Source organism: Fragaria vesca, linkage group LG5 (assembly GCF_000184155.1).
Source record: "Fragaria vesca subsp. vesca linkage group LG5, FraVesHawaii_1.0, whole genome shotgun sequence".
Taxonomy (NCBI): Eukaryota; Viridiplantae; Streptophyta; class Magnoliopsida; order Rosales; family Rosaceae; genus Fragaria; species Fragaria vesca.
In genome coordinates, this window is record NC_020495.1 from 28,302,201 (window position 1) to 28,314,172 (window position 11,972).

General features: G+C 35.3%; 1 protein-coding gene across 1 annotated transcript; it reads left to right on the forward strand.

Moving 5' to 3' along the window:
• The first annotated feature begins 396 nt into the window (after positions 1–396).
• LOC101312358 lies at positions 397–1,385 on the forward strand. The gene is made up of 3 exons (XM_004301913.1): positions 397–606; positions 772–1,058; positions 1,166–1,385. The coding sequence occupies exons 1-3, from the start codon at positions 397–399 to the stop codon at positions 1,383–1,385; spliced, it is 717 nt and encodes a 238-aa protein (XP_004301961.1).
• Positions 1,386–11,972: the final 10,587 nt, after the last annotated feature.

Sequence of the window (11,972 nt, forward strand, 5' to 3'; positions counted from 1 at the left end):
AAAAAAAAGTTGCAGGACTGAACTGATTTTACCACCAAAGATTTGGGGGGTAAACTGAATTTAATTCAAGTTTTTAACAAAGAAAGAATTAAACCTTCCTCTCCAACTCCTCACCACCTCAGAAATTTCAACCTCTCAATTTTAGATCAGTTTTCTCCTTCAGTTCATGTTCCTCTAATTCTCTTTTATCCCAACAATAGAGATATTCATGAGGTCAATAACATTGATCCCCAATGTTTGGTTGTTGAAAGAACCAAACTTATGAAAAGAGCACTATCTGAAACCTTGACTCACTTCTACCCCTTTGCAGGAAGAATCAACGACCATGCTTCAGCAGTCTGTTGCAATGACGAGGGAGCTATGTTTCTTGAAGCTCGGGTCAACTGTCCCATACCAATGGCTTTGGACAAACCCGATCTTGGTTTTGTAAAAGATTTGGTTCCTAATTTACAATTTGTTGAAGGAAACTCCGGCCATGATCTTCTACTTGTCCAGGCCAACTTCTTTGAATGTGATGGAGTAGCGATCGGATTAGAAATTTCACATAAGATCATCGATGCTTTCACAATTAGCACATTCCTCACAGCTGGTCTTCAATTTCCTGTGGTTTGCAACTTACTCCACATCAATAATATGTAAGCGCAGCTTTTCATTTTCCCCCACTGGAGTTGTTCGAGCCACACCTCCACAGTTGCAGAAGTTTGCTAAAGAAGTGTACAACGAGGAGATTCTTGTTCGAATCCTTGAAGATTGAGTCTCTGAAGTCCAAAGCTGTCAGTGCGCTGTGCAAAATCCTACGCGAGCAGAAGTCGTGTCAGCACTGATTTGGAAATGTGCGATGAAAGCATCAACTGCAAACTTGGGTTCTGCAAGACCATCATCGTCGACATGGTTGCAAATGGTGAACATGCGGAAAATATTGGCGCCACCATCTGTGGAGAACATGATGGGGAACCTTTTGGGGTTATTTCAAGCAAATGGACGAGAGGGGAAAGTGAGGATGATCTTCAAGGCTTGGTTGCTGCAATGAGGAAGGGGTATGATGAATTTAAGGTGAAGTATGGTGCTAATAGTGTTGGTGCGGATGATGTAAGTGAACTCCGATCCAGAAAGAGTTCAGAGAATTGTTGCGAAATAATGATATAAAATGCTATTGCTCCAACAGTTGGTGCAGGTTGGTGTTTTATGAAACCGATTTTGGATGGGGAAAGCCATTGATGGTTGTTCCTCCAACTGAAGGAATCAAGAATATGACTATGATGAAGGACACTAGTGATGGACATGGCATTGAAGCGCACTTGACTTTGAAAGAGGAAGACATGGCCATTTTTGAAAAAAATGAGGAGCTGCTGGCATATGCTTCTCTAAATCCATGTGTCATATAGTTGGTGCCTAAGTACAACAAAAATTTATCTCTTGTGCTTCTTAAGATGATGTTTAGTTTGTTACTAGCGGTCTCTGTTTCAGCTATGTTTCTCAATGTAACATTATGGAAATAAATATTGGTACGTCTTTTCTTTATTCTTCCTCCCTAGCCTTACTCTTTCATTCTCCTTTTTTTGTTTTAGGAAAAATATCAAAAATTTCATTAAAAGGGAATACAATATTACAACCATGGGGATATTGGTGGTGGAAATAAATTCCTCACTCTCCTTCCTACCTACCCAAAACACTAGCGATTACAGTACATGGACAAGAACCGAAATACATTCAACTGTAACCTAATATATTTCAGAAGTCCTGAGACATCCTTACAGTAAGCCTCAAGAAGAAACAACATTTTCAAACACTATATGCCAAAATTATCAGCATATATGCACAGGTATCCCCATTATATCGACAACAAGAAATAACCGACTTTAAAATAGTCCTTGCAAACGACACCATAACCATGACACACCCAACAACACGACCAAACGACACCACCCTATCAAAACCCTAAACACTCCCTCAAAGAGGAGACCTAAACCCTTGCTCAAAGAGGAGGGACAACCAGACTCAAAACAAAAAAAAAACCTAAAAAAACAGAAAGAAAAAAAAAAAACCAAAACCAAAACCAAACCCAACCTGGGCCAAATAAGAGCCCAAGCCCACCCACTAGTCCACTAGTCATTTTTTTAAAGAATTTTATTCTTATTAACAAAATCAGATTTTTAAATGGAGTTGAAGTTTACGTTCCCAAATTTGTAATCCACACTCTTTATTTTATTAATATCTTACATCCACTCACTTTTTTCTTCCTAAAACACTCTTGTGTCAGCTGTCAGCTCTCTTTCTTGGGAAATTCTTATGTGTCTTATGATATCCATACCTTAAGTACATGGCTGCTAGTGATTAGTCCATGTAGGATTAATGAAAACCTGCTACCTACTTGATTGATCATCCAATTCAAATCTCAAACTAACTCTCACTCTCTCATATTAACAGTGTTAGTTTCCTCTCTCTCTCTCTCTCTCTCTCTCTACAAACTAATTGAACTAACCTTTAATTTGTCTCGTCGATCTCTCTCTCTCGTCTCATATATATGTCTGTTGGAACTTGTGTGGTATTAATCCCACATTGAAGAAGAATTAAATGTGAGTTTTTATATGGAAACACCCATGTGACTCATTAAATGGATGATAGGCTTAATATGGGCTTGGTGGGCTTTCTATTGGGATTTTCAATAGAGATATATATTAATATATATATATATAATAAAAGTCAAAGATTGGGCCTTGGGGCTCTGTTGATTAAATCCGAATTTAATTTTTTCAGAATTAATATTATTTAATTTAATTATTAATTCGGATAAATATCAAAAGATATAACTGTCCGAGTAGTTGTGTCTATTTGAACAGTTATACCTGTTCAATTTGACTTTTATATAAAGACGACTTATGTCGTTTTTTTGATCATCGAATCGTTCTTCTTCTTCCTCTTTAAAACTATTCCTTCTGAAGCATAAAGTAAATTCGTCAGGGTCAAGTTCTTGTACAAGAACTTGAACCAGATAGTTATATCCTCTAGATAGACGTCTGAAACTGCAGCACAAGTGGGGACGAAATTCTGTCTTAGTTATATCCTCTAGATAAACGTCTGAAACTGTTGTTCGTTTTATTTCGTTGTTATTTTCAATTTCATTTTGATTTCGTTGTTATATATATATATATACTGTTTTGAACGGATATTGGATTGGTTCTAACAATGTCTACTATTAAGTCTACTATTAACATGAGTTAGGTCTACTAGTAACATGAGCTAGTTAACATACACAAGTAGATTTTCTGGAAAATTGTTATTGAGATTGTTTTTCAAAGTTGAACCAAGTATTCTAAGATGCAAAGTCTACTAATAACATGAGTTAACATGAGTTAAGTAAGTCTACTAGTAACATTAGCTAATTGACATGCAAAAGTAGACTTTCTGGAAAATTGTTCTTGAGATTGTTCTTCGGAGTCGGGCCAAATACTGTAAGACGCGATGTCTACTATTAACATGAGTTAAGTCTAATAGTAACATGAGCCAACTAACATACAAAAGTAGATTTTCTAGAAAATTGTTCTTGAGATTGTTTATCGAAGTTGGAACAAGTACTTTAAGATGCAAAGTATTAACATGAGTTAAATCTACTAGTAACATGAGCTAACTAACATACAAAAATAAATTCTTGGAAAATTGTTCTTGAGATTGTTCTTCGAAGTTGGAACACGTACTCTAAGATGCAAAGTCTACTAATAACATGTGTTTTATGTTAAATGTAGACTTTGTAACTTTTGCTTTTAATGGGTTCAATCTCAAGAACGATTTTGATTTCTAGAAAGTCTAATTTTATGTGATTTAACTCATCTAAATGGTAGATATTTTTAATGAAAACAGTAAATGTGTCTTATGTTAAATATAGACTTTGCAACTTTTGCCTTAAGTGGGTTTAATCTTAAGAACCATTTTGATTTTCAGAAAGTTTACTTTTGTGTGATTTAGCTCATCTAAATGGTAGATATTTCTAATGAAAACAGTAGATGTGTCTTACGTTAAATGTAGACTTTACAACTTTTGCCTTCAGTGGGTTCAATCTCAAGAACCATTTTGATTTCTATAAACTTTACTTTTCTGTGATTTATCTCATCTAAATAATAGATATTTCTAATAAAAACAGTATATCTGTCTTATGTTAAATATAGAATTGCAACTTTTACCTTCAGTGGGTTCAATCTTAAAAACCATTTTAATTTCTAGAAAGTCTACTTTAGTGTGATTTAGCTCATCTAAATGGTAGATATTTCTAATGAAAACAGTAGATGTATCTTATGTTAAATGTAGACTTTACAACTTTTATCTTCAGTGGGTTCTAATCTTAAGAAACCATTTTGATTTCTAGAAAGTTTACTTTTATGTGATTTAACTCATCTAAATTGTAGATATTTCTAATAAAAACAGTAGATGTGTCTTATGTTAAATGTAGACTTTGCAGCTTTTGCCTTCAGTGGGTTCAATCTCAAGAATCATTTTGATTTCTAGAAAATCTACTTTGGTGTGATTTAGCTCATCTAAATGGTAAACATTTTTCATGAAAAAAAGTAAATGTGTCTTATGTTAAATGTAGACTTTGCAACTTTTGCCTTCAGTGGGTTCAATCTCAAGAACCATTTTGATTTCCAGAAAGTCTATTTTTGTGTGATTTAGCTCATCTAAATGGTAGACATTTTTAATGAAAACAGTAGATGTGTCTTATGCTAAATGTTGACTTTACAACATGTTACGACCTCATTCGTCCCAAGTCACCTAATCTGACACATGTCAGCTAAAAAACAACTAGCCAACATGCCACACGTGGCTCAGCTGTTCTACTTAGTCACTAAGTCAAAGATGTCATCCAACTGGAAGGCGCCACGTCATCAATTCAGATACACTACCACTAAACTTCGACAAAACTTTGAAAAATAGTCAAAAATAGTTTGAGAACTTGAAAAATTGACCAAAAAATGCGGCGAACTCGTGGCGACCTCTACTTTCTATTTCCAAGAAGAAAAATCACCTTTGAGAAAATTTAAAAATTGAGATGTTACAGATTTAGGGTTCATAATGATGTGACATCTCTTGTGTATATGGTTTAGAGTTCATAATGATCGAGCGAATGTGACAAATAGTGTATATATGGTTTATGGTTTGTATTGATCGAGCTAATATGACATCTCTTGTCTATATGGTTCAGCCGTTCAGGGTTCATAATGATCGAGCTAATGTGACATCTCTTGTCTATATGGTTTATGATTCCTAATGATTGAGTCAATGTGACATCTCGTGTAGGGTTACTTGTTCTTAATGATCGAGCTAATGTGAAATATCTTGTCTATACGGTTTAGGGTTTATAATGATCTAACAAATGTGACATATGGTGTATATATAATTTATGGTTTGTAATAACGAATGTGACATTTTCTTAAGATTTCAGAAATACAAATATTGTTTTTTGATGATATTGACCAATGCCCAATCAATGATGAAAATAGGTAAATTTTTTAGCATAGTCATTTTATCTCCTCGTGAGACTATCGAACGGTGTGATTAGCCAAATCACATTTCCTCCATGTGGTTGTTGTAAAATGTTATGTTGTCCACATAACCAAGTAACAAAGTTAAACAACATTAGTAGGCATACTAGGATTTAATTGAATGAAACGTGTTAAAATGAAAAAATGTTAAATTTGACATCGCAAGTGTCACTATGGAGTAGTAATAGGCACTTGGTAAGGAAATAGATCTCGTCCGCCTTCGTTTTGATGTCGGTTAAACAGGTCAACCCCATACACCCTTCTTCCTCCCCAAGGGCAGCCCCGTCACACATATATCATTTTCTCAAAATTTTTACATGGGTACAAAGAGGACATCACCATGAGTGCGTAGTAATTTTTGCGGAATTTTTCGAACAACCGAGCTATTTATTACGATTTGCGTAAAATTTTCAAATAAAAAAATAACTTCGTAGTGAGATTTGACCCAAGTGGCGCGTTGAGGGCCACACACCTGTCCATGTAATTAAAGTTTTACTTTTTTTCACTATTTTAAAACTTTAAAAATGCATAGAAATTAGCTTCGGTGTAGGAAAAATTCACCGAAAAATGTCACGGACCACTGGCGAGGCCCACTTCACAACTGGGTCTGAATTTTAGTCATCAGAATCATAACATGCCTACTAATGTAGTATAACTTATTTGGTAAGTTATATGCTAGTGTACAATTTTGTGAACCAACTATACAGAAGAAGCAAAATTTTCAAAAATCTCGTGAAATATGATATGATTGGTATAGTAAAATGCAGCTACAGTAGAAAAATCACTTGAATTCGGCAATGTTTGGGCCCCGATCGAAGCGGTCAACCCTATTTACGTTTATACTTCACTAAGGAGAGCCCTATCCTCGGGTGATAAACGTCCCCAAAGTTTTACATGGGTGGTTATGTCTCATCTATATGAGACTTTATTGTGTTGAAGAATCGACCATACTAGAACACGAAGAGGTAGGTAAGATAGTTTTCGTGTGATAACTGAAGATGTATTAAGGTTGACCGCTTTGATCGAGCCCCGAACGTTGTTGAATCTAGTTGAATTTTATACCACAGCCGTGTTTCACTATAATGATCACATCGGACGGTCAATTTTCATTTTATGAATTTTAGTCATCGAAATCATAACGTGCCTATTAATGTGGTATAACTTGTTTGGTAGATCATATGCAAGTGTACAACTTTGTGAACCAACTATACAACGGAAGAAAAATTTTCAAAAATCTCGTGAAATAGGATGTGATCGTTATAGTGAAATACACTTTGATCAAGCCCCGAACGTTGTTGAATCCAGTTGAATCTTATACCATAGCCATGTTTCACTATAATGATCACATCAGATGGTCAATTTTCATTCTATGAATTTTAGTCATCAGAATCATAACGTGCCTACTAATGTGGTATAACTTGTTTGGTAGATCATATGCAAGTGTACAACTTTGTGAACCAACTATACAGAGGAAGCAAAATTTTCAAAAATCTCGTGAAATAGGATATGATCGTTATAGTGAAATACGGCTACGGTAGAAAAATCACTTTAATTCGGTAACGTTTTTTGACTAATTTGATAGCAAATAATTAAGAATAATTGAAACATATTACACAAATCCACTCATCTCGTCAATACGAATCCTCACCAAGAACATCGATCGTAAACTGAGTCTCCTAAAATGAGCCATCTAGAAATCACCATTGGATCTAACCCAAACCTCAAGGATAGAAAGGGAACACCGATATGAACTCGTAGCTCTTCGCGGATTCGAAATCGGAGTAACGGATCAAAAGTTATGATCCATCGAAGTTTTGGAGCAAAATTCTAGAGTGAGAAACTAGAGAGAGTGTCACACCCCAACTCGAGTAAAGGACTAAGCTCGAGTTAAAGCATGAATCACACTCTAATTATAAACAGTTTATTATCCGTAATTAAAATGAGATAGATATCGTAACTTGACGTAAGAAACTACAACCTTCGTACCTTTATTTAGATTACAAGCCTTATAAGAAGGCGCACTTATAATACACATGCTTAAAGCATTTACAAACAAACAATAAACAAACTAGAATAGCGTTTCTTTTCAAAACGTCCATTCTTTATTCAAGCCTTATTTTACAAAACAAAACATGAAACCTTAATTTACATGTAACACTCTCTATGCTTCACGAATACCACTTGCAAGGGGTTTGATGTGGGGTGAGCAACGCTCAGTAGGGCTAGTTAATATATTAATAAAACATCATCAAACATAAAGCAAACTAACAAACATGGCATATCAAGAATGCACGGATGCAATATGAACTCAACTCTCTTCCAACACCTCACTTCACCCTCGAAAATAATTTCTCCATTTGTTAGTCGTCTTGTTATACTCATGGTCTCCTGATCCGCAACCCGATAAAGATCGTTTTATCGATGTCCGCCATCGATAGGGCATACTTTCCCTACATTTGTGCACGTGTGGGCTAATCATAGATCCCGATGACAACCCATGAGGAAACTTAACTACATAAATGGTTTCCTAATAACAAAATCTCATATATTCCCAAACACTCACTCCAATTTCACCTCCAACCTCACTCGTTTTCCACCAATGTCATGTAATATAGATTCAAAATAAGAGCACATGCTTTCAAATATAGACATATCATAATCAATTCAAGATCTCAATATCATCCACATTTAATTCGAATATTGCCACACAATTCAATGTCAAAACAATTCAATATCAAACATTCCAATATCAAACAACTCAAGCAATAGCCACACAATAGCATAATAAAAGTGAACACCCCATCAAACCCTACCTCGATTTGCACAACACAAACTCAAGCTCAAACTTCACTCCTTAAACTTGTGGATCACCAAAATCGTCTCCGGAACCTTACCAAAAGGTAAAGTACATACAAAGAATGATAAGCTAGAGTTAGTAACTATGTTATAAGTAACATACAAAAATAAGAAAACTATTACTTTACTAAGAAATAGAAGTTAAATAACACTTAGAAGCTATTTAAAGAGCTACTGAAAAGTAACTAAATCTGCTGCTACAAAAACTAATTTAAAACTGAGTTTCTATTTCAGCTTTGTATTAAAAACAGTGTGCAAGATGTTGTATTTGGCTTCACTTTCCACTCACTCAAATCCCACAAAAGTTTCTGAACCAATGCCTATTTGAAAGATGGGATTACAAGATTTAAGTACATAGCTTAAGTTTTGAAAACAAAGCCCTGAACAGAAAGTTAGGCTCTCTCAAAGTTGAAGCAAAAATCTGAAAACCCAAAAAATTCAGCTTTTGGCTGAATCTGCTATTGTTTTTGGCATGTAATTTGACAAACCAAATATTAACCAAATCCTCTGAAATTTAACACATACATAGGTAGATATACAAGGTTTACAAAGCTACTTTCGGATTTCAAAAAAAAGGCCTGAGCTGAAAGATATCATGCCTCAAAGTAGGCAAGAAAATCAACTTTTCTGCAGAGTTCTGGAAATTTACAGCAGGAAATAAAACTTGGTTCTTGGAGCTTTAATTCGACCTTTGAAGTAGCAAAACCAGTTCTAAAGCTTCAGAACGATAAGCAACAGATTTCCAGAACATAGAACGATTTTAAACATAACCAACAGTTAAAACAAAATGATCCAAAATTTGATTTGGACACCCAAACTGAAGAACAAAGTTCTTGAGCAGCAACCTAAAACGATTCCAGAACAAAACAACATCTCTGATTCAAATTCGGACTCCTATCTATACAAGTCTCAGAATTCGAAATCACCAACCAAAATTAAACAAAGGAATCATACTAAACTCAAAACAAGAAAACAAGAATCAAAGCAATCCATAAACAAAACTAAGAAACTGAAATTGAAATTGCTAGAAGAAACGGGTTTTACCTTAGGAAAACGAATTGAAAAGGTTTCCTCTCTCACTCCACAACTCTCCCAAAATCTGTCCTCTCCAGAGACTCTGTACTAGTTTTGTCGAAGGTTTAAGCCGACTCTCCCAATCCATTTTAATCTCCTACAGCCTAGACTCCTAGACTTCCAGCTAGCCCCTACTCCTATAAGCTTAGGCTGGTACTCTCTCGACACCTCCTGCTTCTTAAGATGGGTGAGCAGAGAATAACAAAAAGAAAGGAAGAGAGAGCCTGCAGTGTAATGCAACTCAGGTATTCTTTTTTTTATTTTTATTTTTTATTTATTTTTTAAACAAAACATTTTAAATACCACACAAAACTTTAATTAAAACAAAATAAGTAAGAATGTTACAGAGAGAAAACTCTCCCAAAAATGTGGATGAAAAGCTAAGACGAGTCAGCTATATATATAAGGTCTGATTGACCGACATGGTGGGTCAGCTAGGGTGGTTGGGCCGATCAAAATTCGCCACTTGTCAACATACCAAGATGTGTACCCTAAATTCCAACACATGTTGCCACATGTCGTCTTATGGTTCATCCTCATCATCCCTCATGGCCCACATGTCACCATCAGAAGGAAAGCTCACCCCTTGCACCACGTGGGTCAGCTGTCCTTGGTTCACAAGTTAACATACAAACAAAAGACAAGAATGATTAAATATAGACTACTCAAGAACAATTTTGATTTCCAGAAAGTCTATTTTTCTGTAATTTTGCTCATCTAAATCGTAGATATTTTTCATGAAAATAGTAGTTTTGTCTTATGTTAAATGTAGATTTGCAACTTTTACCTTCGGTTGGTTTAATTTCAAAAACCATTTTGATTTTCGGAAAGTCTATTTTTATGTGATTTTGTTCATCTAAATGGTAGATATTTTTCATGAAAAAAAGTTGTTGTGTCATATGTTAAATGTAGACTTTGCAACTTTTACCTTTGGTTTTTTTTTTTTGGCTGAAAGATGAGTGAGAGAGGAATGACCCCCTAACACTCTTATGTATTAAAAAAGAAAAAAAAACTTCAAGAGAGGGGGATTAGACCAAAACCTCTCATAACAAAATAACAACGAAACAAAACTATGAAAACCGAAATTGGGGAAGACCCATAAGGTCACTACTACAATATGACAAAATAAAAGGAGGTGAATCCCACCAAACCAGCTGTGTTAATGACGTACCGTGATTAGCCAAAGCACCTGCAACCTTATTCCTTTCACGAAAAATATGAGAAGATCAAAAGGTCATCTTCGATATGCAACGTAAACAATTAAGCCAACGGACACGTAGATGCCAAAGTACAAGCAAAGGAGACCGTAGATAGTCTAACACAAGCGACGAGTCAACCTCTAACCAATGTGCTTCCAGTCTCGTACCCAAGCAAGCTCAATAGCAACTATAACTGTCATCACCTCTGCTGCTACTGAACTAGGAATGTCAATGTTGGAAGAAAAAGAACCAAGAACAATCTCAAGAACAATTTTGATTTCTAGAATGTCTATTTTTCTGTGATTTAGCTCATCTATTTGGTAGACATTTCTCATGAAAACAATAGTTGTGTCTTATGTTAAATGTAGACTTTGCAACTTTTGCTTTCAGTGGGTTCAATCTCAAGAACCATTTTGATTTCCAGAAAGTCTATTTTTGTGTGATTTAGCTCATCTAAATGGTAGACATTTTTAATGAAAACAGTAGATGTGTCTTATGCTAAATGTTGACTTTGCAACATTTTCTGTGATATTTTTCATGACAACAATAGCTGTTTTTATGATAGTTGTAGACTTTGCAACTTTTGCCTCATAAGGGGGTTCAATCTTAAGAATTCTTTTGATTTCTAGAAAGTCTATTTTTATGTGATTTAGCTCATCTGAATGGTAGATATTTCTAATGAAAACTATAGATATAAAGAGACTTAACAGAGAGTTAACGGCTTTAATTTGTTGTAACCTGCTGTAGCAAGTCAAAACTGGTTGGGTATGCATACCTTAAGGCACACAAGTGGAACCCCACTTTCTTTTGCCAAAAAATTTCTTTATTCTTCTTTTTCTGGATCTCTCCTTCTGAATACTAGTGACTCATCTTTTATTTATGTTTCTGAAATTTAGTGAGACTTATTGTTTTTACACTATCTTAGAGCTACTTCCTGCAGATCCGAATAATTGGAAAGCTTTTCTGTCACATCCCGACCCTTAAATTTTTACCTTATTTACTAGCTTGGTTATAGTAAGAATTTTACCGTCTCCGTCATTGAGGTAATAGTTTAATCGGTCCCTAGAGGTGTTTTGAGGGACGATTAATTTCGGGGAGTTATTCGTGGGAGAAAATATGACAACGGTAAAAATGGTAAATTTTAGCTAGTAAAAGGTAATTTTTATTCGGGTATTTTTTTCGGGGTGTTTTATTTCTGGATTTGGGTGGTATAAGAAGGTTGGACCGGGCCAAGGGGTGGTCAAAGCCCAGCCCTTTTTCTTCTCTCTCTCTCCCTCCCGGTTTTCCCGCACCCGAGTCTCTCTCTCCC